Here is a 26,716-nt window from a genome sequence, read left to right as displayed (position 1 = left end):
CGTCAAAGGACTGCATTTACTCAGTCCTGCTGGGAGAGGCGCGTAAACACCCAGGCAGGCCAGGACTCAAGGATGGGCGTGGGGGAGGTGGGGTGGAAGCAAATCACCCACGGCTGGCTTGCGCGTTCGCCTGCCCCATAGCCCTCGCCTGGGCCCGCGGAGCTGGGGACTCTGCCCAGCGGGCAGCAGCGGAGGTGCGAGGAGTCTGGTTGGCCTAGCTTCGTCGCGCACGCGCGCGTGTCCTTGGGGATAGTGTTCAGGACAGAATGTGTTTTATAGCTATAAACAATGACCCCGAGTATTGTTTGGGATTACCGTATCTTGGGGCCCTTGAGGCGGCCAGATGCCGCCAGCAGTCCCGGAAATGCCAGCGCTTTATATAGAGCCCCAGGAAAGCTTCGCGTTCCCGGCTCTATTTTTCTTTTCTATCAACACCCCCACTTTACAGATAAAGAAACTGAGGACTGAAATTGTGTGACGGTGCACATCGAGTTGTCCGCAATGGACTCTCAACAACTCTTAACGTTGGGCCCTCATAAGGACCCTGTGGGGTACAGATGCCTGGCGCTACTTAAGAATTGGGTAAACTGAGGCTTACACAGACCCTGGGCCAGAACCTAAGTTCCCTGACTTTTGCTACAGTACTACTTCTCCATGCGCACAATAATCTCAGCAGAAGGATTGGAGCTCCAGAGCAGAGAAGGGCCTTAGGTCATGTCGCCCAACGCCTTCGCTTTATAGGAGGAAACTGAGGCCCAGAGACGTCAAGGAATTCGTCCAAGATCTCACAGCTCGTAAATAGCGTAGTCAGGCGTCCCTGCTTCTAGGTCTGTGCTTGGTACCCTGTGCCGCGCCCCTCCCAGCCCCGCCCAGCGAGGGAGGGGGACCCTAGAGTCCGGCTACCCGCGCCCTGAACTTCGCTCCAAAACAGCTGAAGACGACAACGTTGGGGCACACCCTCTCATTGGCAACCTTTTTTTTTTTTTTTTTAAATTCCTAACAGTCGAGTTTGCTTGTAAACGCCCAATTACTCTTATTAGATGCGTCCTAGTTGCCCGCGTAGAGGGCGGCCGGAATGTCTTGACTGGTTAATTTTATCTTCAAGGCTATTCCTAACGAATTAACTGTACGACGAAAAAATGAAAAACAAAAAACAAAAAGGGAAGCAGCACGCAGCCCGCCACGGAGGGAAAAATAGGCAGGCCAGCCCCGCCCGGCGGCGCCGCGCCCAGCAATGACCGGGCCGCAGGGCGGCGCGGGCACCCTGCGCGCCCGGGGCGCCCGCTGCGCTCGGCGGCGCCGCGGAGGGCGCCTACGACCGCGCGCGGCCGCCACCTCCCTGCAAGCGGCTCTGCGCGCCAGGCTCCCGGCTTCCCGGTGGTGCCGCACCGAGCCGCCCATCTCGCCGTCAGGGCTGATTATTTTCTAAAACCTAGAGTCGAGACCCGCGCGGCCGCTCTCGGGGCCCCGCCCCGCGCCCCTTCCGAGGGTGGGGGAGAGGCCGCAGCGAACTCGGGAGCGGGCGAGGGAATCCCTCTCCCTCCACGTCACCCGAAAGCGAGGAAACCCGCACTCGCGTCCTCTAACGCAAATGACCATCTTTGGCAACGTGCGCCAATGGAACAGACCAAGGGCGCTGGGCCCGGAGGGTAGGCAGGGGGCGCTGGAGGGTCGGGGCTGCCTCTGCGCCCCCGAACCGTGCGGGCCGCCAGCTCCAGCCCGGGCCACCGCCTGGCTTCCTCGCGCGTAGCGCGCGGCTGGCGTCAGCGCGGCCGGGAGCCGGAGCCTGGAGGGGAGCGCTGCGCTGGCCTCCTCCCCTCCCGCGCCTCTTCCTCCTCTCGGCCTCCTCCCCCCGCCTCCTCGTGCGCTCCTCCCTCAAGGTGGAGTCTGGGGTTGACGTGAGTGAATCCACATGGTACAGGGCTGGAGAATAAAGAGTGTGGAGTTGAACTCGTGCCATTGTAGTGACTCATCTCGGGCAGAGCTCTAGGGCTCGGAGCTAACCAGCGAGCGAGCGAACGAGCGGCGCTCGGCGGGGACCGAAAGAGGGAGAGAGAGGCGCGGCCCGGCGAGGCGGGCCGGTCCGGGAGCGGGCGCCAGGGAAGGGGTGCAGGTCCGGGCGCCGGAGCGGGGAGTGGGGCCGCGTCCCTCTCAGCGCCAACTCAGCTTCAACCCCACGGGCCGCTGTTCCCCTGGCGCACTCGGGGCCGCGGGACAGGCGCGCGCGGCTTTCTCCTAGTCAAGTGTCCGAGCAGCCCCGAAACTCCGGCGGCGAGTTGGCCACGGGAAGTTTATTCGCCGGCTCCTTTTCTAAAAGGAAGAAACAAGTTTCTCCCAGCGGACAGCGTTTCTTTCCGCCTTTTTGACCCTGTCTGAAATCGGGGCGGAGGGGGGGTCCCTGGGGCTGGCAGGCCAGGCTCGCCGGGCTCCCAGTCTTTTTTAATTTCCAATTTTTGATTGGGCCGTGGGTCCCGGCTGAGCTCCGGCTGCTCGCGGGGGCGTGAGGGCGCGCGCAGGGGAGGGACCGAGAGACGCGCCGACTTTTTAGAGGGAGGGACCGGGTGGACAACTGTTCCCGCGGCGCTCGCAGAGCCGGAAAGAAGTGCCGTAAGAGGCGCTCGGGGGACGCAGTTCTCGGGGTGTCGCCGCCTCCCTGTCCTCGTCCGCCGCGGAGGGGGAGAAACCCAGGAGCGAAGCTCAGAGCCCGCGGCGCGGCAGGCGGACGACAGAGCGCGCAGCAGTTGGTGCGCGGCCGCGGCGAGGGCGGGGGAAGAAAAACACCCTGTTTCCTCTCCGGCCCCCACCGCGGATCATGTACCAGGATTATCCCGGGAACTTTGACACCTCGTCCCGGGGCAGCAGCGGCTCTCCTGCGCACGCCGAGTCCTACCCCAGCGGCGGCGGCGGCCAGCAGGTAGGTGCGGGCCCCGGTGCACCTGGCGGCGCGGGCGGACCCCTGCCCTCCTCTCGCAGCCACTGCCCTCTTTTGCTTTCTTTTCCTTTTCTTAGCGAGAAAATACCTACCAGCCACCGTTGTTAAGTTCTGGATTTTCGTCCTGCCCTTCCCCCCTGCCCTTTTAAACTAGGGGACTGGTGAGTGGGCTTGAAGAGACAACACCCTCCCCCCCATTACATTTTACCCAGACAAACTCCTGGAATTGTAGACCCCCTACCAGGAGCCTGTTACCTCCCTCCAAGAACTACCCTCTCTCCCCACTCCTCCACCCCCCGCGCCTTCTTTCTGGGTGGTGGACAGACAAGAAAATCTTTGCACCCACTGGCACCTCTGGACATCCTGGGACTGTATTCCTTCTGGAAAGTTCTCTTCCTCTCCTCCCCGGTCTCCATCAGTCTTAGCTCCTTTCTGAAAGGGGTTGGGGACCCAGAAACATGGTTGGACTCCTTCAAGTAACGAGTGAGGGCGAGGGCTGCCGCTCTGGGAATCAGGTGCGAAGGTCAGGAAGGAAAAAGCCAGCCTTGATTGGCTCCTGCCGCCTGTGTGCCCGTGCCTGCCCGTCTTCTGTAAGGGTCAGGGGCAGGAGCCTGCACTGCCCCTCTCCCCCAGGAACGAAGGAGCACCTTGAGGGTCTGGGGGTACCTGGAGCAAGGAGGCCGGCAGAGAGAAGAGGGGGTCAGGTGGGGGAAGAGACATCACGCAGGCTCCTGGGTGGTTCTGGAAGCAGAAAACAACTTGTTTCTAAAGCAGCCGGACTGGTTTGCACTGGAGGGATTGTGCGTGTGATCTGTGTGTTTATAAATACCAGGAAGGTGCTGCTGGGGGTGGAGGGGGGTGCTGATGGCGTTCCTGCCCTCTGCTGCAGCTCCTCCACCCGCTCTGTCTCGAGAGAGCTGGGTTAATGCAGACTCAATACGACGTGAAGCCCACCATTGTCAGCATCTGTGGAGTCTAGCAAAGTTGGCTGCAGCAAGAGATGCTCCCTAACGCGGTGGCCTTGGCCTCTAGAAGGGGCTGGGTGGGCTTCCAGGGAGGGGTGGACTCAGCTGGAAAATATTATGGAACATGGGTCTCTTTTGGATCTGATGAGGGATCCCTTGTTCCAGAATGATTCCCTGTATCTGGTGAGTCCCCAAAATGGCTTTTCTCTATTCCCTCTGCCTCCCCTGGTGCTCCTGTAAGCACGCACAGTAGACAGCCTAGTCTGTTCATTGAGCACCAAGGTGATGAGTTTAAAATCCGAAAGTTGTTGATTATGTTTGCTTCCCAGCCCTGTTGGTGGTTTGTATTCAATGAAAACATTATGAAGCAGGCAATAGGTGGAAGTCTATACCCATTCCCTCCCTCTCCCAGTACACAAACCCCAAAGGCCTGTCTCCTCCTCTCTGAAATCAGGAAGGGATCTTTTGATTTCTTCTCTGTTCTTTTCCCTAATGTGCCTTCGGCAGTGATCATTGGAGTATTGCAATCTTACTGCCTGGCTTAGCATAGACCCTGGGGCCTGGAGGGAAGTCAGACCGGACATTGGTGCCCTAACTGTGTAATCTGTGTCACTAGGGCTTTGAGCCCAGGAACTGAGTGGAGGCAATTCCCTGTTTTGGAAGAAAATCAGACAGGAAACCAGAGCGAGGAAGAAGGAAGAGAACTCAGTCCAGCAGAGTGTAGTAGGGCCTCATTACCGAAGCAAAAAGCAGCTGTTGGTTAATTCCTAGCATGCTGTAACACATGAGGATTTTGCAATTAGCAATAACCAGTACATGGGGCTCTCGCACAGACGCCTGCCCATTCGACCCGGCAGTGTGTGAAGCGCCTTTCAAACCAGAGGGATTGGCAAGGTAATGCTGATTTAGACAAGTTTCTTGGCCTGTCCGCTCCTTGGTCTGGTGGTGGTTGGGTGGGGGACGAGGAGGAACGGGGTGGATTTTTCCGTCATCGCTCCAACTGTGAACAAAATTGTTCTGTGGTCCTGAGGACTGACCTCAGAGGCTTTTGTCACAAGTCTGTGCTATGACCTTGCCCAATCTTGGGCTCAAGGTAACTTTACTACATACCAGATAAAACATGTAATCACTTTATTTCTCTCAGCTTCCTTCACTGGGAGGCTTTCTCTTTTATGGCGTCGCAGTGCACCCATCCATATGAGACAGTTCTCTGGTTTTTCTTTGGGCAAGTGAATTTTGTTTTTTCAGGTCTCTCTTTTGGGGGTCCGATAGTCCTCATCAGTTTGCTGCCAGTTCTTCAACCTAGAGCTTTCCCTTCCCCTCTAGCTCCATGAAGCTGTATCTTAACACATGGCCATGAGCTCCAGTGACTTTGGGGGTGTGGGGGGGAGCAGACGACTCTTTGTTATAACTTCTGTTCTTATATATGGCAGGAACTTGAGGCATGAAAAATATTTCCTGTTCCAGTTATAGTTTTAATCTCAAACGTTGGTCATTGGTGATTTTGTGGTGTCAGTAATCGTTGCACACACCTCCCCCCTTGGATTTTTCTTTTTGCTGTTGTTTTCTCTCTCCTAACTCTCCTAGGAAAACATCTCCCAGATATATGCCCTGCCTGGCAGCTTGACTATTACGGTTTCAGGGCCTGAGCATTACGCAATCCAGCCAGTTACACAAACATAGGTCATTTCATAACTTGTTTTCATCAGCTGGGCCCCCTTTTAATCAAAAAACAAAACAAAAACAAGACCTAGAACTTTTCCAGGGTTGCTATTTGTTTCTCAGATAACTTATGAAAATAAATCAAGGGGAGTATTTCCTTTTTGGAATTAAGGATACCAGACTAGCACTCTTCTTCCTCAACCACCCCTTCCCAAGACAGACAGACAGACACACAGACACACACACACACACACAAAATTCCCCAGAGTGAACTTTTGCCAACTGTACCAGACTGGGACATTCCTCACATCAAAGAACTTTTACCAGAAATGACTGTGATTCCCAAGTCAGCCTCAATCGTGCCTCTCTAGTGCCCTCTATGGGAAATTTTTAGGAAAATTATCTTGGGAATGTATTTTTCCAGTCCCAGAGAGTGTTAAATTGGTGAGTTTGGAATTCTTAGGATGCCTTTTTTTAGTGAGGCACAAACAACTGCCACATATTGAACCGTGGTAACTGGGAACTCCTGGACTTTGAGTTCTTTTTTTGTTTTGTTCTAATAAAACCTGTTTGAAAAAGGACTGCTTTTTTCTTTTCCTATTTTGATGTCTGTCTGTTCATTAGGGTGTCTTTACAATTTGTTCTAATTCCCAAGGCTTGTTTTCTTACGTGCTTGTATTAGGAGGGGGTTTGTTCACTTGGTGGGAACGTGGCAGGCACAGATTAAGGGTCTGAGTGCTTTTTTTTTCCCTTGATCTTACAGATGTTATAGATTAGGATCAAACAGAATGTTATCCCAAGAATTTGTCTGTTCCGCTGATTCTTGATGGTGGAAGTCAGCTTCACTTTTTCATCAAAGGGAATGGGGTGAAATAGCAGTCATGCATTGTCTGAGTGGCATTTGAATTTTCCTATCCAAAACCTTGAGTGCATTTCCACTACCTTTTTCTGCCTGTCTTATTATTCAAGGTGAGGGTAAAATTGGGAGACTTGTTTTTCTTTTCATTCTTAATACAAACACAGCAGAACTTATTCATCCAGATCACTGTCATCCCCTTCCTTGTTTTTTCCTTGCGGAGACTAAATGCTTATCCGAATGCTGTGGCTGTGCCCAGACTCAGAAAGCTTTTGCAGTACCCTCTCTTTTGCAATTGCTTTCAGCATATTCTTTTGAAAATCCTCCTACTAACAAATCTTTGTCTTTTGAAGGGTGAATTTCACATTTGGAAATTACGAAAACTCTCTTTGGAATCAAGTGTGACACACAAAGTCTGGGTAATCAGGCTGGGTCCAAAGTAGGTTGTGACCCCACATCCTGCAGACCTCAGGAGTCTACCTGAGAGAGCATGCCCATGACAAAGGACACCAAAGCAGGCACCTTTGCCATCAATAACTTGGATTTTTTTTTTTCATGTTTGTTAACTAGGAATAAAGATACTGGCTGTGAGAATTAAGGAGACAAATGTTCTGGTCTATTCGTTTAAACAAAGAAAAAAATAGCATCATTATTTTGTGGATATGTCTCATCTGTGTTGTATGTGGCCACAGTATTTCAAAATGACAGCAGCTGCCCTGATTGAGGCAAATATATCTGTTCCAAACCCCATCTGGTCATTCTATTCCTTCTCCGCTCCCTGGGCCAAAGAGGGAAGGTGTAAGATTTCGCCTGGCTCGCCTGGTCCCTCGGCCCTGTCTCTGTCCCTGTCCCTGTCCCGTGGCATTGAGACTTTCCTAGACTCACCTTCCTGTGTCTCTAAGGGAAGATGAGAGGACATGTTCTTTCCATGGAGTACAGTGCTGCTGAGGACCTGTGGGGGCTACAAAAGGGTCCTGCAGAATTCGCTGGAGTGAATTCCCAGTGCTTTGGAGAGGGGCTTCTGGTCAGAAGAGCCCTGGCAGGGAAGCAGCTGGGAACCTGGGCAAGGGCTGCCTTCTCTTTCTGTTTCTTTTCTTTCTTGCTTCTCTTCCCCGCAGCAGGCAGCCAGGTATAGAGTAACTCTTTCAAGTGAACCCAGGAAAGCCTGGAGGCTGAAGAGAGGCGAGTCATCTGAGAGAGCATTTGTATACTATAACACTCTGGGAAATCATGACATATTAGTAACAGTTTCCATAGTGACATAGTGGCATTTCTTCAGAGAGGAATGAAAGGTCAGAGGTCAAAGTGATGTTCAACGAAGAACCTGTGAAGACTGGTTAAATTCCCTATGGAAGGCTTCGAGGAACAGCCCAGGTTCAGTAAAAATACAGAGCATTTGTGTTAAATGGGGCCCCGGTGGTGATGTGATGGGAAATATGAGAGCATGTGCCCTTATCCTTTGCTCTCTTCTGGAGCCAATCTTCTGGGATGTTGGAATTTTCCCTTTTCCATCTTGGGAATCTAAAGAGAGCATTCTTTAAGTGAGAGAACCCAGTCCTTTCCTAGATACACTCAATCATACCTGCTTGCCTGGTGAGGCAGGTCCCAGAGTCCACAGGACTTCACGGCTTGAATACTTGATAACCCAGACAAGAATCCATCTGATGGAGAATTGCCTGGCTATGAGGCCGGGCCAAGAACCCCAACCCTGACTCCCATCTCACACACCACTTCTGCCCACTCAGGAGTCTCTGGGCTAAGCCCTTGGCCCCGTCCAGGCCTGGAGGGGCCGAAACCCTAGTTCCAGTACCTGCAAGCCATGGATTCGGGGCTGAAGCCAAGGCTCCGCCCTAGAGTCTCATGAGGCAGTTTTCCCAAATCAGCAACAATTGGGCTGGGGCACTTCTCAGACCTGCTGAAGTTTGGTGGCCCTAGAGGGTCCGTGTTCTCAGCCGTCTTTCTCATTGGTAGTGGAAGGAGCACATACGTACTTTCTAAGCAGCCCCATGGCACCCTCAGAACAGGGTGCAGCAGGGTGTTGGGGGTTTCCACACCTGAAGACCACAAGGCTTGTAAGGGCTTGAACTTTGGCTTAGGGTCTAGAGATTCGAGCTAATGAGTGAGAGCCCATCTCCTCGGTTACCTGGGTTAGAGGAATATGTCAGTTCTGATTTTTTGCTTGCTTATTTCCTATCTGTATTCTTTTCCCTCCAACCTGAGCATGGGAGATGAGAATGAACCTCTTGGACAAGAGTTGGCAAACGATGGCCTGAGTATTTTTCTAAATAAAATTCAGTGGAACACAGTCATGCCTACTTGTTGACACGTTATCTAGGGCTGTCTTGGCACTGCAATGGCAGAACTGAGTTATAGCCAAGACGGTATAGCCCACAAAACCTAAAATATTTGCTGTCCGACCCTTCACAGCAAAAGTTTGCTAGACTCTACTCTAGGAGGTGGATGGGGACTACTGTATCCTTTTATAGGCATTCTTGCCCACCCAGAAGTTGACAGGGTGACATGGTTAAATATTTGGAGGTGTTGCCAGGCTGGAATGCTACACAGGCATACAGCATCTTCACTGTGTTCTCGAAGAGGATATATTGGCTGCAGAGCCCCCAGGAGCCAAGTGAAGTTCTGGGTTCCCTGCGCCATCCCATCACTCCCAGCACACTCCTGGCACTGCAGCAGGTCTGAAACTGCCCTGTAGCCCACAGCTGAGCAGCTCTGTCTTGGTTTGTGTTTAATATTAACTCGTTCATAAAGAACCATGATTTATCTCCAGTGTTACATTTGGCTGATTCTCGGGTCTATTGGCATAGAAGAATGCCAGGCTAACTTCTGGGACCACAAACTCCTAACTTCACCTATTCTCTTCTACCCCAGTGTCTGAATAACACGTTTCTGAATAACATGTTGGGAGTTGAGACAAGGCCCATCTGCCAGATCTAATTGAAACTTGTGTGTGTCTCCCAGAGAGGCTCCTCTTGAAGACAAAAGCCTTCTTTATCAGAGCCCCAGGCCCCTCTGGGGATGGGACATTGTTTTCCTTGCAGTTTAGAGCCAGTGTATGATCCAGATGGCCTTACCTCCTCTCCTGTCTGAAACAAGGTGTACATGCGTTTCAGAGGCAGTAATTACCTCCCGCCTGGTTTTTATTGGTGTCTTGTTTTGTCTAGACCAAGCCATTGCTGCAAGGAATCTGGCTGAATGTATACCAGGGAGCACATACCACGGACCTGCCCTCCACAGTGGGTGGATCGGAGGGCCTGAGAGGGGCTAATAGGCATACATTTATTCCCAAGGGATCTTAGTCTCTCAGCTTTGCTTCAGGGTTTCTGCTGGGTTCCCCAAGCCTTAAACGGGAGCACTTTTATTTGTTGGAATGAGGAGTGACTTTCTTAGGTGCTTTCCTAAAAGGAAAGCTGACAGCTTCCCCATGGAGGAGGGGTCATTTTAGACCATTGTGCTGGATGCCTCAGGTGCATTTCAAACCCAGAACCTGGCTTGGGGAGAGAAATGGAATTTGAAAGTTGGGTGCTTCCCGGGAGTGGGAAGCTGGCACTTCTCCCCAGAGCCACCTGTACAGAGTACACAGGCATATGTCGTGGTGGTGGTGGTGGTGACCTTCCATTTGTTTGGAGTAATATTTCTCAGAATCTCCTCAGAGTTAAAAAAAAAAAAAAAAAAAATTAAAAAGAAAGAAAAGAAAACCTTATCAGTTGCCTGCCCCAAACCAATTATTTTGGACTTTTAATGGTGAGGCTCTGACATTGGTGGTTTTTAACAAGCTCCTTGGAATATTCTGTGTAGCCAGGGTTGAGAACCACTGGCGTGCTTTTATAGCCTGTGATTACAAGTAGCTACTCATTTAATCCTCATGACAGTACAGTGAGTGTGATGAGTATTCCCCTTCACATCCATGGAATTGAGTCCTCTGAGCCCAGGGCAAAGCATTCAATGGCTTAGCCAGGCCTCAATTCCAAGCCTCCTGACCCTAAGTGCAGGCTGACTCCGCCCCTCCCATCCAGCAGCCCAGGAGAAAAAAAGCTGTCTGGGACGTGGGTCTTCTACACACACTCAGCCATGCCCGCTGTTCTCACGACTCTGCCTACTCACAGCCCAGCCCCAGTTGGCCATTTTCCCCCCTTGAAGATCATTTCCCACTTGGATGCTTTCCTGCTCACTGCACCCTTCCCTCCTCCACATGCACACACCTGCTGCTTTTCAGTCAGCGCCTGATAAAAAAGCCCACTTTTCTTTGCCTTCAGAAATGCAGCTCAGAATCTGTCACCCTGGGCATGTACCAGGTAACTTTTTTCCAGAATCCCGGAACCCATTGCTCTAGCGGCTGTCCTCGATCCCAGAATGCATTGCACTGGATAACTTTCCTCCAGAATCCCAGAACCCATTGCTCTGGGCAGCTCTCCTCCCGAATCCCAGAATGCATTGTGCTGGGTAACTTTCCTCCGGAATCCCAGAACCTATTGCTTTAGGCAGCTCCCCTCCCAAACTCCGGGATCCATTGCGCTGGGTAACTTTCCTCCGGAACCCCAGAACCTACTGCTTTAGGCAGCTCTCTTCCCGGACCCCAGGATCCATTGTGCTGGGTAACTGTCCTCCAGAATCCCAGAATCCGTTGTGTTGGGCAGCTCTCTTCACTGAATGCTCTTGGCCTGGGACCCCCGGGGCAGTCTGGGAGGTGAGGCAGCTGTTCCAACCATACAGACTGGAGTCAGGCAGATACCAGGGAATTGAGCAAGAAGGGGTCCCCAGCTCTGTCAGCTACAGTGGGGTACTCTAAGCATTATTTACACAGAAGGAACCCCAATGTTGTGACAGGGCAAAGACAATTGTGCAAGCTTTGCTGTGAATGCCTCTATCCTGGTTGGTCTGATTGAACCGGCGTAGGGGGGATACTACAGCATCCATGCAAATGATAGTGGGGTTCCATTCGGGGCCAGACAGATCTGTGGGATCTTCTTGGTGAGAGGGAAGGTCTATAGGGATGACCTGACACTCTGTCTGAGGGCAATGGGGGTGGATAACCAGGACTTACAGCTGGATTTTGAGGAAGAAAGAAGCAATGGTGAAGGAGCTTATATACCACTATGTTCAGGGGCTCTGGCTTCTTTGTCAGGCTGAACTGGGTTTGAATCCTGGCCCTGCTGCTTATTAGCAAAGTGGCCTTGGATAAGTTACTTAATCTCACTAAGCCTACATTTCTGTCCCTAAAATGGAGCTAATGGTCATTCTTCCCTCAGAGGAAGAATTAATGAGATAATCTAGGTAAGACGTGGTGTCTGAGATTCAGTAAGTGCCCAGGAGGCCTTAGCTATTGTCATGTCACTTGCTTTCCAAGTGGGGAAGAAACTACTTGGAGAAGCTTTTTGTGGACACAAGAATCATCTGAAGATGAAGGTTCACCTGGGTTCCATTAGGGGGACTTTCCTCTGAAAGGCTGTAAGTGGGGGGCTCTTCTCTCCTCCCTGCTTCCACTTTCCAGTAGCTGCCTTGGAGAAAGGTCAAGACCAACTGCTAAGGAACACAGCTCATTTTAGTTTTTATGCTCTGTCATCATCTTATATTTTAAATAGAATGCTTCCTGCAGCATGTTCCAGAGAGCTCTGCAACGTGGTCTGGGCATAAATTAAGAGATGGGGAGAAAACTCTGTGCTAGCAGCCCCAGAGTTTCCCACAGAAACATCTGTGAACATAGATCAGTGCCTGTGTAGCTGCGTAGAGAGACACACTCAGCCGGTCTGCCCCAAGCAAGATGCTGATGACAGGAAGGGAGGAGGGACAAGGACAGCAAGGGACATCTGGCTGCAAATGCAGCTACTTGTTAGTCTCATGGGTTAGAGGGCATCTTTTCATGGACCTGGCTGTGCCCTGATGGGATCATAGCCCTGTCCTGAACCTCTTTGGAAAGTGACAAAAGCAGACACAGGATGCTTTCTTGGTGATGTTTGTTGGTCCAAAGCTACTGATATGCAAATCTCTTCAAGGTGTCCTGAGGAACAGTTGGTAGGTAACTCAGAGGCTTAAGAGACCCATGTGCCACATCCTGCAGATCTATGTCCTGGAGAGCTGCCAAGAGGGCCTGCTGAGTGTGAGTGCTGGGGACCACGTCTGTCTTGGAAGTCATTTGGGATTTGACAGTATCCTTACTGAGCCACCTGGGGATGGAGTTCTCAGGACCCAGTCAGGGAGCAGCTCCGACATGAAGCCCCAGGAATAGTTAAGATTCCCCGCTTGACTCTTGAATGCACAGGGATTATCCAGGCCCACCCGGGGACCTGACCTTGCCCTCTAAACACTGACCTGCTCTGTGTTGGTTTTTGCCTCGGCTCTGTTCAGTTATCAAGTCTCCTGTTCAGCTTAGTATGTATTGGCTCAATTGTATTGTTTTCCTCATTTCAGAAATTCCGGGTAGATATGCCTGGCTCAGGCAGTGCCTTCATCCCTACCATCAATGCCATCACGACCAGCCAGGACCTGCAGTGGATGGTACAGCCCACAGTGATCACCTCCATGTCCAACCCATACCCTCGCTCGCACCCCTACAGCCCCCTGCCGGGCCTGGCCTCTGTCCCTGGGCACATGGCCCTCCCAAGACCCGGTGTGATCAAGACCATTGGCACCACCGTGGGACGCAGGAGGAGAGATGAGCAGGTACAGCTCAGACCAGTGGGAAGGAGCCATGTCCGTGGCTGTCAGAGCCCCAGAAACACGAAACGTTTTTCTGCAGACTGGTAGGGAGCAGGGTTAATGTTCTGAGAGCGGGGGAGACAAGGGAGCCAGGGGCTGAAGAGCACGTCATCCCCATCACTGGAGGCAGAGCTGGGGAACCGAGAGTCAGGCTGGCTCTGTCATCTCACTTGTGTCCCTTAGAATCTCTGAGTCTCACTGGGCATGGTGGCTCACACTTGTAATCTCAGCGCTTAGGGAGGCAGAGGTGGGAGGATAGCTTGAACCTAGGAGTTCCAGACCTGCCTCAGCAATAGAGCAAGACCCCATTCTCCACAAAAAAGAAAAAAAAAAAAAAAAAAGAATCTCTGAGTTTCAGTTTCTCAGCCACAAAATGGGGACTACAGTACCTGCCAGCCAGGACTTGGCTACAGATGGGAAGGACTATTACGACCTGCCCACAGCAGGATCCTTCTCTGATCCTTGGCAGAAGGGCCATGGGACAAGCAGCCAATGAACCCTGGCTGTCAGCCTTTTAGAATGAGCCCTTAGCTGGTGTAGTGCAGACCTCTGGGGTCAGGCTCTGGGCCGGCATTGCCCACATGACTTCCCATTCCTCCTCAGTGTGCTCAGGGCAGGAGCACATTCCAAGGCCTGGAATGCATGTTCCAGCAGTGTGGTAACTCTGGCCTTAGGAGTCTGTTCAGTAGTGTGAGCTGACAGGGGAGGATGAGGCAGGGGAGGTGAGACATCAGCCCTTTTCTCCTCAAGGGGATCAGCTTTGAGAAGGAATTAACCTGGCTGGGGAGGGAAGCCAGAAAATGGGGGGTGGTGCTCTACTATTTAGGCAGCACCTACCCAGTACTCAAGAGGCTCATTGCCTGGATCAACAATGAGGCAGGGCAGTGCCAGGTCCCCTGGTCCTGGAAAGGGAAATCAGAATCATGCGTAATTCCAGAAAGAATGGAATAAAGCCTTCAGAGAGCCCCATCTGTCCTCCGTCTCAGATGATACAAACAAGGGCCAGACATACCTGCCTGTGGTCACTTCCACTGAGTGGGGAAGTATGGGCTGGATCCCAGTTCGCTGGACCTCCTGTGCAGTGTTCTTTCTCTAAGGCTATGCCACCCCGAGCCCAGGGAAGAGAAAATACTTTAGCAGTGGAATCCCTTTTTCAAATGGAATGTTATCCTGGAAAACTATTCCAATGACAGCATCAGAACACTAGCCCATTTCAGCCGCTGTCCATCTTTACTCTGTGATCCCTGGGCCACAGTGTCACATGGTTCCCCATGGGTCATGGTAGATCCAGACCCCAGGATACGTGGAATTACAGGGATCACCAACTCCAGGAACTGTAGGCTTTCTCAGGAGCTCTGCTCCTCTGAGGACAGAGCTGGGTCTTGTATCCACTCCTTGTTGGTTTGTTCTGTTGAAGGGCAGAACCACAGTGCAGAGCCACTTGGGGAGGCGTGTCTGCTACATTGTAATAGATTCAGTTGCATGTTGGGCTTCTGCTTTTGGAGCAAGTGGCCAGTATCCTCCCCACAGTTGCTTTCCATAATTGCAGTTGTAAATATTGCAGTAGCCATGCTTATAATGTCCTTCATAAATATGCTTCCTTCAGGGAGTCCAAGGTGCAAAGCCTTACAGTCACCGATGAGCTCGACTCTCCTGGGATATAAGTGATCCTGAGTGAGGGCCCGGCTTGGCAGGGACTCTTTGGGGCTAGCAGGACCACAAAGCCTGAGGATGTGCTGAATGCTCTCCATTCCTTTTTTTTTTTTTTGAGACACAGTTCTGCTCTGTCTCCCAGGCTGGAGTGCAGTGGCGCAATCTTGGCTCACTGCAACCTCCACCACTCAGGTTCAAGCAATTCTCCTGCCTTAGCCTCCTGAGTAGCTGGGATTACAGGCATGCACAAGCATGCCTGGCTAATTTTTTTGTACTTTTGACAGGGTTTCGCCATGTTAACCAGGCTGGTTCTCGAACTCCTGACCTCTGGTGATCAGGCCGCCTCGTCCTCCCAAAGTGCTGGGAGGCATGAGCCATCATGCCTAGCCATGCTCTCCATTCTCTTCTGGGCCTACCTTACACCAAATTTAGAAATTTATATCCTGAAGGGACTTTGGAGACCATCTTTTCTCATTTCCCCTTTATACCCATTTTGTAGATAAAAAAACTGAGACCCAGAAAGGCGAAGGGCTCTATTTTTTTTTTTTTTTTTGAGACGGAGTTTCGCTCTTGTTACCCAGGCTGGAGTGCAATGGCGCGATCTCTGCTCACTGCAACCTCCACTTCCTGGGTTCAAGCAATTCTCCTGCCTCAGCCTCCCGAGTAGCTGGGACTACAGGCACGCACCACCATGCCCAGCTAATTTTTGTATTTTTAGTAGAGATGGGGTTTCACCTTGTTGACCAGGATGGTCTCGCTCTTTGACCTCGTGATCCACCCACCTTGGCCTCCCAAAGTGCTGGGATTACAGGCTTGAGCCACTGCGCCCTGCCTGAAGGGCTCTATTAGAGTCACACAGTGAGTTAGTAGCAGAGCCAGCACTGGAACCCACTTCTCCTGACCTTCAGCCCTATGATTTTCCCACCACACCACCTAGGCGTGCCTCATACACTCTGTCTGGAGAATTTCCTTCCTTTTTTGAGAGGCAGGGAGAGAACAAGGAGCATTTTATCCCACATCAGTTGGGAATTCACACAATCACTCAGCAGCTTTGAGGAAGCCTGGTCAGTAGCAGCCTAGAACCCTGGCTATTTGGGTTCCCAGCCCTCAGGGCTTTGCTCTGAAGCTTACTCCAGCCGGCCCCAACCTCCCCAAGCTGCCCTGCTAGGGAGGAGCCTGTCCCCGGAGCTGACCTGGTGCCTCATAGGCCTCGTCTGGAGCCTGCCTGGGAGGCTCCCTCTGTGCCCTGTGGCAGCGACGCTGAGCAGATGGGGAGGAGAGGGGTGTGTGGCTTGTGGGTGGGTACGTGGTGGTGCTGACATACTCAAGCTGGAACCATGTTGATCTCACTGGCCCGGATCACTTCCTATGTCGACAACTCCCACGAGTTGCCCCACACCTCACCAGTCAGGGGAGAGACTTCTAGGTCAATCAGGAGGCCAAAAGTTGTCCAGAAGTAGCCAAGTGGGGAGGAAGGCTTGGAGTGGGGTCAAGGCCAGCCTCCTTCTTTTCTGCCTCTCAGCGAGGGATCTAGGGGGCTTCCTGGGCCTTATAGGGAGCCCTGGTGGCCCTTTCAGTGGTGAGCCCTAAACCCAGGCCTGCAGCAGTGCCATAAGGTTTTCTTGGCAACTCTGCCGGGCTCAAGTCAAGACAGGCTTAGGAGCAGCAAGTATCCAGGGCCTTGGCCAAGTGGCCTCATGACCTCAGCCAGGCCGTGGCCTCCTCTCTGTGTGGCAGGCATGGGATTACCCTCTCTGGTGCTGTGATGATTGTCCTCTCTTGGCCGTTCAGAACATCACAGCAACAGACCTCCAGGGCTAGTGGGAGCATCGTGGGACTCTGACTTGGTTTCAACCAGAACAGTGGCTCTTTCCTTCATGGGGTGACCCAAAGTCCAGGCAGTATCCCCCCATGGGACAACTTCTTCCTGCTCCTACAAAAGCAGCTTTGACTTTGCCCCAGGTGTCCCATGAGAGCTGACCCAGGTCTTATTCTCCTTGAAATCATCTAAGCCCCCAGAATAGCACCAGGCACTTAGTAGGTGTGCAGTCTGATGCACACCTTGATACCTTAGTAGGTGTCAATGTCTGATAACTGAATGGGTGATCTTTCCCTTGGCATTGCTTTCTGTTTTGGCCCACAGCTGGCTCCTTGTGTCACCTCTGCCTGAAAGAGGCATTGGGGTCACAGCTCTGCAAGGCTCTGTGTAACCAGAGCATTGGCCCTGCTCAGTAGAGCGGAGTTCATGCCCTCTGGCATGAGAGACAAGTTCCTAACCATCTCATTGGAGGAATGTAGACCCTAAGCTCTTTGCAGGGGAGTCTTCCTTTGTTTGGTTCACAGATAAATCCTAAGCCTCTAGAACTGTATCTTGCACATGGAAGCAGGTGCTCACTCGTTGAGTGGATGGGTATGGTGGGCAGCAGGATTATACCTGCTGGGGGCTCCTCTTCCTTTTGCATGTCCTGTCCAACCTAGCACTGCATCAGGCATGTGGAGGAGTACTTGGAGTTGAACTGTGAGCAGCTGGCACCCTGGGATTGGCAGAGGAAATCCGGAGTGGAGTAGCACTCTTGGCCCTCCCAACAGCAATATAACATTCCCCCTGGGTGGTTCTTACCTGTGTGGGGACTCCAGGCCCAGCTACTTAACCAAATAGGGATAATGAGGCTTGCAGAGCAGGCAAAGTGATGGGAGGAGTAATTAGCTGGGGTTTGGAAGAAGCTGCTTAAGTTAGTGGGGCCACGCCTGGCTGGCAGGAGCTGGAGAGGGCTCTTGGAGAAGCATCCCCAGCTCCTTCTCTCTGGTCTGGGCACTGAATCAGGGCTGATGTGACAGGTGCTGCCATCATGCCAGGGCCAGCGAATCCCTGACCTATTGCTGTCCTGTTTAAACATGGACTTTAAACATGGACATCACCTCCTGGGGCAGATTCAGCTCAAAGACCCCTTCCAGGCTACCAGACATCAGTGAGCCGCATGTTCTGGGGCCTCTGAGTCCAGCCATGCTCCTCTTACCTTTCTTCCTCCTCTCCCCATTTCCAGAAGGGCTTCTTGCCTTACTTAAAATACAGTTTTTAAAAAAATGCTCTGAACCATTGGCCCTTTTCTAATCATGATGCTCTGAACCATTGGCCCTGTTCTAATCATGATTGTTGGGTTTGGCCTCTAGCTGTCTCCTGAAGAGGAGGAGAAGCGTCGCATCCGGAGGGAGAGGAACAAGCTGGCTGCAGCCAAGTGCCGGAACCGACGCCGGGAGCTGACGGAGAAGCTGCAGGCGGTGAGGAACACCTCTGGGTGGGAGCACCTCTGGGTGGGCTGGAATGAGAGCCCCAGGGGTTCCGATCCTCTCTCCCACAGCTGTCTGCTTACCCACAAATACCCTACAGATGAGTCAGTTGAGATAGAGCTTTCCTTCCTTTGGACACATGGGTCAGCATTGTGCCAGTTGAAAAAAAGAGAGAGGGAGGCAGGTGGCCTTTAGCACCAGCCAGGACCCAGAGGGAAGAAATGAACAACCTTCTGGGTGGAGTCTAGCCACTTTTTTTTACCCAATGCCTGAGTGTTCTCTGCTCATGGACCTCTGGGGGCTCCTGGGTGAGGGATGGCAGAGGGTTTCAGTATCACAGGTCCCTGTGAGCCAGGGCAGATCCAGACCTGCCTCCTCCAGGGCTGCTTCCCAAGGTTCCGGCTACTCCCGTGCCTACTGCCGTCAGGAGTGGCCCAGCCTGGCCTGAGCACTCTGCTTGGCGCAGGGGGAAGTCTTGATGGAGATGGGTCACGTGGCAGCCGAGTTGTATTTTCTTGGGGTTTTCTCATTTCCTTTATGGGCAGGCGGGTTCCCTGCCTCTGTCATGAACTCAGAGCCATGCCGGCTGTGGCACTGCATGCTGCCCTTGTGAGTCACTCTCCCATGCTGCCTAATTGCCCAGGCCTGGGGGCCCACAGCCCTGCCCTTCCCTGTCTTAGGCTTGACCTGACCAACGTCACGTAACTCCCTTCAGAGCCTGGCCCTCCAGGAAGGGCTGTGTGCTGTGTGGAGGGCCCAAGCCAGGGTTGACTCTCCCGGGTGGATGCTTTCAGAGCGTGGAGATGAGAGACTCTGTCAGTGGTCCTCATCATGACCGCCCAGGATGGGGCTTTGAAAACATTCCCCTTGCCTCACTTTTTTTTTTTTTTTTAATTATAATTTTTTTGAGATGAGTTTTGTTCTCGTCACCCAGGCTGGGGTACAGTGGCATGATCTCAGCTCACTGCAACCTCTGCCTCCTGGGTTCAAGTGATTCTCCTTCCTCAACCTCCCAACTAGCTGGGATTACAGGTGCCTACCACCATGCCTGGCTAATTTTTGTATTTTTAGTAGAGACAGGGTTTCACCTATTGGCCAGGCTGGTCTCAAACTCCTGACCTCAGATCATCTGCCCGTCCTCAGGTGATCCACCCACCTTGGCCTCCCAAAGTGCTGGGATCACAGGTGTGAGCCACTGCAGCCGGCCCATCCCTCACTTTAGTTAATGTTCCCAGGCACCATCTACCAGCCTAGGCTTCTCTTTCTGTACTGCAGCCCTCACGCTGGGGTGTTGAATGAATTGAATTGCATGAATTCTGTGATGCCTGTAGTAATGTCCCTCGGAGGTGTGAGAGCCGGGGAGGATGAGTGGGAATTCTTTATACCCAGGCAAGGCAGATCCACAGTACACTGCCTCAGCCAGCCCTCCCACCACTACCTTTTCTCTGGTTGGCACTTCAAGGAGCTGTGCCCCATGTGGCGCTCCTTACCACCCGCCTGAGAATAGTCCTGCCCCCCGAGGCCCCTCTCATTTCTTCCTCTCCTCCTAGAAGCCTCACACCCCACTCCCCTGCCTCCCCCGCCCTCTGGCCCAGCCACCCAGGCCCCTGAGCCACATCCTCCACAGGAAGCCTCTCATAAGCTCATGACGTTCATCAGACCCTTGAGACAGACGGAAACTTTTTTTCACTCCGGAATATGCTGTACTCTGCTTAATGAAGCCCTTGTCTGTATCTCCTCACTGATGAACAGGCATCCATGTTAGGGAAAACAGGGGGAGGCTGCTGACACACACCCTCTCCCCTCCCACATAGGCCCCTCCATGTGCACTTGCTCGCTTCTGCTTCTCTGGCTGGGGATGAAAGAAGTGGGGTGAGGTCCTTGCGGGGTGACCCTGGTGTCCTCACAGGCCCTCTCAGGCTGTCACGTTACTTCTGTGTCAAGCATGGTGGCTGAACCGCATGTTCTCTGAGGGTTCTGGGAGTCCTGAAATATGTGCTTAAGAAAGTAGAGCGAAAGGCTGGGGGTAGTGGCTCACGTCTATAATCCCAGCACTCTGGGAGGCTGAGGTGGGTGGCTCACCTGAGGTCAGGAGTTCAAGATCAGCCTGGCCAACGTGGTAAAGCCCTGTCTCTACTAAAAATACAAAACTAGCCAGATGTAGTGGTGGGCGCCTGGAGTCCCAGCTACTATGAAGGCTGAGACAGGAGAGTAGCTTGAACCCAGGAGGCAGAGGCTGTAGTGAGCAAGATTATGCCACTACACTCCATCCTGGGCAAGACAGAGTGAGACTCTGTCTCAAAAAAGGAAAAAAGAAAGAAAGAAAGAAGAGAGAGAGAGAGAGAGAGAGAGAGAGAGAGAGAGAGAGAGAGAGAGAGAGAGAGAGAGAAAGAGAAGAGAAGAGAAGAGAAGAGAAGAGAAGAGAAGAGAAGAGAAGAGAAGAGAAAAGAAAAGGAAAGGAAAGAAAGAAAGAAAGAAATTGGAGCCAAAAAAAGGGAGAAGAGGCTGTGATGATTCCATAGGGATATGCTGAGCACTTATTAGAAGCCAGGCACTGTTCTAGGCACCGGGGATACAGGAATGTGCGTGACACAGCCTCCACTCTCTTGCAGCCTTGGGCTTAGCGTGGATCCATCAACAGCTGGGCTGGCATGGGGTTGGGAGGAAGAGAAGGCGAGGACTGCACAGAGCTGCGTTCCGTGCCCCTTCTCCATGCAGATCTCTGCCGTACTCACCCCTCGGGTACCAGGGGGCAGTCCTGGCCCCAAGGCTGTAGAACATAGTAGTAGCACATAGATTCTGGAGTCAGATACAATGGGAATCTGATCTGGGCTACCCCACCTGCTAGCTCTGTGACTTTGGAAAATTAGCACAACCCCTCGAACCTCATTTTCTTCCTCTGCAAAATGGGGTGATGGTAACATCTTCTTCCAAAAACTGCTGGAAGATTGAATAAGATCACCTATGAAATGCTTAACCCAGTGCCTCGCACACAGTAGGTGCTGTGTTATGGCAGCTGCAGTTGTTATCGCACCCCCTCTCGAAGCTAACTCTCCTTCTTTGGAAATTAAAGGAATCTTGAGCCTCCAGGTGACTCAGACCAGTGGGGTCTGTGGTTAGGTGTGTGAGCCTGTGCTCTCACAGTGTCTGAGGGCATTACTGGTATTCTCTTTCCTGCCTAGATTGGAACTGCCCCCCAGCAGGGTCCCTGGCAGGTTGCTGTTCCTCACATCCCTCTCTTTCCCTGGCAGGAGACAGAGGAGCTGGAGGAGGAGAAGTCGGGCCTGCAGAAGGAGATCGCTGAGCTGCAGAAGGAGAAGGAGAAGCTGGAGTTCATGTTGGTGGCTCACGGCCCCGTGTGCAAGATCAGCCCCGAGGAGCGCCGATCGCCTCCAGCCCCCGGGCTGCCACCCATGCGCAGTGGGGGTGGTGCGGTGGGCGCTGTGGTGGTGAAGCAGGAGCCCCTGGAAGAGGACAGCCCCTCGTCCTCATCGGCGGGGCTGGACAAGGCCCAGCGCTCTGTCATCAAGCCCATCAGCATTGCTGGGGGCTTCTATGGTGAAGAGCCCCTGCACACCCCCATCGTGGTGACCTCCACGCCTGCTGTCACTCCAGGCACCTCAAACCTCGTCTTCACTTACCCTAGCGTCCTGGAGCAGGAGTCGCCTGCATCGCCCTCTGAGTCCTGCTCCAAGGCTCACCGCAGAAGCAGTAGCAGTGGGGACCAGTCATCAGACTCCTTGAACTCCCCCACTCTGCTGGCTCTGTAACCCAGCTCACCTTCCTCCCCAGCTTGGGAGGGGGTCCTCCTCGCTCCTCCTTCCCAGGGACCAGCACCTTCAAGCGCTCCAGGGCTGTGAGAGCAAGAGGGGGACCTGCCAGGGAGCTTCCTGGCTTTGGGGGATCCAGGTGGGACTTGGCAGTGAGTATTGGAAGACTTGGGTTGATCTCTTGGAAGCCATGGGACCTCCTCCCTCATTCATCTTGCAAGCAAATCCTGTTTCTTGAAAAGCCTTGGAGAACTTGGTTTGGTGGACTTGGACATCTCTCTGGCTTCTGAAGAGCCTGAAGCTGGCCTGGACCATTCCTGTCCCTTTGTTACCATACTGTCTCTGGAGTGATGGTGTCCTTCCCTGCCCCACCACGCATGCTCAGTGCCTTTTGGTTTCACTTTCCTCGACCTGCCCCTTCCCTCCCTAGTGTCAGTTTCAGTCCCTCTTGGTTTTTATCAGATTTGCCATGACATTTCATCTGGGTGGTCTGAATATTAAAGCTCTTCATTTCTGGAGACGGGGCAGCAGGTGACTCTTCTGCTGGGGCTGACTTGTCCAGAAGGGGACAAAGTGCAATACAGAACTTCCCTACCCTGGTGCTTCCCAGTGCACCATCTCCAGAACCCCAGCAGGGCTCCCTGAGCTCTCAAGGAGATGCTGCCATCATGGGGAGGCTCAGAGGACCCTTCCTGCCCACCTTCGGAGACGGCTTCTGGAGGAACGGCTTGGCCAGAAGACAGGGTGTGAGTGAGACAGTGGGGTACAGGTTGGGTTTGCCAAATGCCTAATTACCAGGCCAGGAATGGTGCCAACAAAGCCACACAGGTGTCCTAGCCAGCTTCCCTTCACCTGGTGTCTTGAGTAGGGCGTCTCCTGTAATTACTGCCTTGCCATTCTGCCCCGGACCCTTCTCTCCAGACCAGGGAGGCACCCCTCCCTAGGAGCTGTACATTATACTCCAAGTCCCTGCCGGGTTCTGCCTCTCTCCCACCCTGGCTCTCAGGGTGACGCCACCCACAGAGATTTAATGAGCGTGGGCCTGGACCTTCCCCAGATTGCTGCCAGGTAGCCCCTCCCCAAGCCTCAAAGGAGCATTTTCCATGGATGGAGAAGCAGGGGAGGGAGGCGGGAGGCTGTCACTGGAGTGGCATCTGCAACAGCTGCTGCCCCAGCACCCGCTCAGCTCAGCCTGCCCTGGCTGCTCGCCTCCCCGCAGGGCGCCGGGCCTGTCCTGCCCTCTGTGGTCATCTGCCACCTGCTGGCTCAAGTGCTTTCTCTTTTACACTCCCTTGCCCCACCCCAGTGTGCTCTTCTGGCCCAGGCAGTGAGCAAGCTGTGAGCAGCTGTGCTGAGCTGTCGCTGTCGCTGTCGCTGTGGCTCATGCACTGTTCCTGGTTGTCTGTGGAATCTTTCCAGCTGCTGGAATTGGAGATAGGATGCTTTGCTTCTGACTGCAGGAGAGCTGTTCCCTTTCACGGGGTTGGGGAAGGGTCCCCCTGACCTCTAGCAGGAGCACAGCTCAGTGGGGTCCCTGCCACCCAGCCCTCTGAGCCTTTTCTCCCCAGAGTATGGCTACTGCCAAGTTTCTGGTCCAGTAGGGCCTTGACAGGAGTCGGGGGAGTAGCTCCTGGCCAGAACTGGCCTCTGCGGGGCTTGTGCTCTGCAGAGACTCCGCTGCTGGGGATTCAGCTCTAGAGATCACAGTATCCTCATTTGAAAGATAGACTAATTAAGTTCCTCTGTGGAGAAAGCAGTGACACGTTCACACAGCTGTTCCCTTGCACGTGGAGTCTATGCATGCTGGTCATTATTTCATGAACATTATCTGTTTCCATGTAGTAGACACACGGAGCAGAACATCTGTATGCTTAAAGTACATGGCCCAGTAGGACTGGAAGTGACATGTACAAGTGACACAGAAAGCAGAGTTTCAAAGAAAAAGGATTTTGTTCAAATACTTTAAAAATGTTATTCCTGTATCCCTTGGCTGTGATGCTCCCCCTCCAGGTTTCCCAGGGGCTCTGGGAGGGACCCTTCTAAGAAGCTTGGGCAGTTGGGTTTCTGGCTTCAGATTAATCGAAGCAGCAGAATGAGCCAGGAGTAGCAGGAGATGGGCGAAGAAAACTGGGATGCTCTCAGTTCTCACAGGTGTAATCATCTCAAGTGCTATTCGTAGCCAAGTGGGAGCTATTTTCTTTTTTGTGCATATAGGTATTTCTTAAATGAAGCTGCTTTCTTGTCTTTTATTTCTAAAAGCCCCCTTACGTCCCACTTTGCCCAGCAAAGATCCCAGTGCAGGTTGCAGCCTGATTTGTGGCCAGGCTGGACAAATTCCTGAGACACAGCTTGGCTTCAGTTCAGATTTCAAGCTGTGTTGGTGTCGGGACCAGAAGAAGGCAAAGCACCAGCCAACCCACAGGACTGTAAGGGGCCTCTGAGCAACGTTCCCTCTGAAGACCCTCAGGCTTTGTCGTAGGAGGTTGTTTGGCTTCCCCAAAGCCAGAGGTGATTTGATTTGGGGAAGACTGAACATTCACATCTAAGTCAGCATATCCTGAGTTTACTTCCTTGTGGCTTGCCCTCTCAGTTCTCTCTCATACACACACACACCGTTGCTTCCGAATCACCAGACACCTCCGTGGCTCCAGCTATGGAACAGCTGCAGTGGGGCTGCCTTTGTGCTTGGGTTAGGAACTTCTGTGCTTTCCATCCCACTCTAGAGGCAGCAGATGTGGACTCCAGTTGAGCTGCAGGCAGATCTGGGAGGGCACATGGCAGGCACTCTTTGATCAGCTCGTGTAAAACACACGGTCCTCTTGACCTCCTGGCCAGTCTTTCTGGGAATAGTCCTCTCCCTGGCCAGGTGAATGTGGAAGCTGCTGACACAGGAAAGAGAGGAGATCCAAGCTGAGGCTTAGGAAATTGCTGGAGCTGGCTCCAAGCAGATAATTCACTGGGGAGGTTTTCAGAAACAGTCAAACATTCTGCCTGTGTTGGGGGCCAGGTGTGTCTCACAAGCATCTCAAAGTCAAGAGCCACCTGGAGCTGCTGCTTCTCTTTCTCAGGCTTTGGGGAAAGGAGTCTCCCTCTGCTGTAGCTTGATTCCAAGTGTGAGGGTGGTTGAACTCTCTGAAGCACCGGGACTTTTTTTCTCTCTCTTCCTTGACGGACCAACAGTGCAAATGCAATCTCACCATTTAACTTTCACGATGATTTCCTTCCCTGATCAGACATCTTTGTGCCCCCTTTAGGAAGGAAAAGAATATACTATGTGCCAGGCACTGTGTTAGGAGCTTTTATATATATCCTCTTTAGGATGAGACTAAGGGATGAGGACATCTCTTTATAAAAGGCCCCTAAGTAATGGATAAACAGCAGCACTTGGAGGTGAGATCTGCCTTCAAACATGCAAGGTAAGATTGCCTTCAGGCTCATGTTTGTTCTCAAGGGATTACCCCTACAATATTCTCCCAGATCCATACTTCTCCTTCTACCCCACCATGTGCTCCTGTGCACTCCTCTGCTGGTCCAAGGGGTAACCCGAGTCCTTAGAGAATTTGGGGACCAATAGGATATGTGGTGTGTAGAGCTTTCTTTAAAAAACTTAAGGGGTCTTTGCTACCTTCTGCTTGTTGAGTTGTGTTGGCATTCATCTTAAAAGCCAGCATCTCACTATTTATTGACAGGTTGGGCTGTGTGTGTGCGCATGTGTGTGTACATTTCCAGGTGTGCCCATGTCCTATAGCTTTTTAAAAGGAAACCCAGTCATCCCACTACAAATCTGGCATCTTCTTATGCTTCTAGTGTTTTGACCATACATCAACCAAAGGATTTAATTTATCCAATGCTTGATGACATGTTCTGGAGGGCTGGATTGAATTTTGAGAGGGTTATGGGAAAGGGAGGGGGAGAAGAAAAGGACATTTATTTTATTATTTATTTTAAATGTTTACATCTTCTTTTATGTTGTATCAAGCCTGAATAGAAACTGATAGCATTAAAATACTCTCTTCTCGCTTCCTTTTTTAAAAAATTTAGGATAATGTATTTTTGTTTCTAAAGTGATTTGTGACTTGTGCTGTGTAAACTGTATAAAAAGGTTCTATTTTGAAATGTGGGTTGTCATTCCTCTGGGGACAGTGGTCGCCAAGACGTGTACATTATAAGAGAACACAGTGGAAGATCCTGTCCTGATCCTCAAAAATTACTTCCTCTGTATGATTAAAAGTTTATTCCATTTATTTTAGTTTGTGTTTACTTGATTTCCAGGAAGAAAACATTTGATTTTGTATAAAGAGTAGGGTATCAGGGTGTCTTTTCTGCCGTGGGAGATGTGTGTGTGTGTGTATGTATATATATGTATGTATATATATATACATAGCATTTTGGTGTATAGTAGAAAATAAGCTTTGCGCATCTGTATTTGAGATACGTGGAGTGAAGTCAGCTGTAAGACCCTGGAGAGAAACAAGTTGTACATGGTTCATGTAGCTCTATGGGGAATTGAATTACCTTTCTGGGCACCTTTTTCTTTTTTAAAGCAATGGTGACATGGTCCCATTGGAGTCTCCTAAATAGATCTTCCAGGCAGAACTGCAAGCTCAAAATCTTTGTGTAGTTTTGAAAATTGAGGAGTAGCTCTGTTCGGAAGCCTTTCTGGTGGTGTGCTGTTGCTGTCGTTACTTTGTTGTTTTACTGTATGTAATATGGGCCTACAGTATTTGCACTAAAGAAAGCTTGTTAGAAAAAGCTTGCTGCTATGGAAGAAAGAACATATTAAAACTTCTTTCCTTTGCAATTTTTTGGGGGGTGGGGGGTTGGCTTTTCCACTTTCAGTTGAGTAGCATTTTGTAGAATAAAATGAATTAAGATTGAA

At 51.9% G+C, this 26,716-nt stretch overlaps 1 protein-coding gene across 2 annotated transcripts; it reads left to right on the top strand.

The window, feature by feature from the left end:
- The first annotated feature begins 1,961 nt into the window (after nucleotides 1-1,961).
- Nucleotides 1,962-26,716, top strand: FOSL2 (FOS like 2, AP-1 transcription factor subunit). 2 transcript variants are annotated; one of them, XM_035272949.3, is made up of 4 exons: nucleotides 1,962-2,914; nucleotides 12,839-13,090; nucleotides 17,951-18,058; nucleotides 21,319-26,716. In XM_035272949.3, exons 1-4 carry the CDS (start codon nucleotides 2,813-2,815, stop codon nucleotides 21,835-21,837), a joined length of 981 nt encoding a protein of 326 aa, XP_035128840.3. In that variant the 5' UTR covers nucleotides 1,962-2,812; the 3' UTR covers nucleotides 21,838-26,716. The 2 variants fall into 2 exon arrangements, with proteins under 2 accessions (XP_035128840.3, XP_035128842.3); XM_035272951.3 differs by lacking the exon at nucleotides 1,962-2,914 and adding an exon at nucleotides 4,741-4,791.

Source organism: Callithrix jacchus, chromosome 14 (genome assembly GCF_049354715.1).
Source record: "Callithrix jacchus isolate 240 chromosome 14, calJac240_pri, whole genome shotgun sequence".
In the NCBI taxonomy this organism is placed as follows: domain Eukaryota; kingdom Metazoa; phylum Chordata; class Mammalia; order Primates; family Cebidae; genus Callithrix; species Callithrix jacchus.
This window is presented reverse-complemented; position numbering and strand designations above follow the sequence as displayed.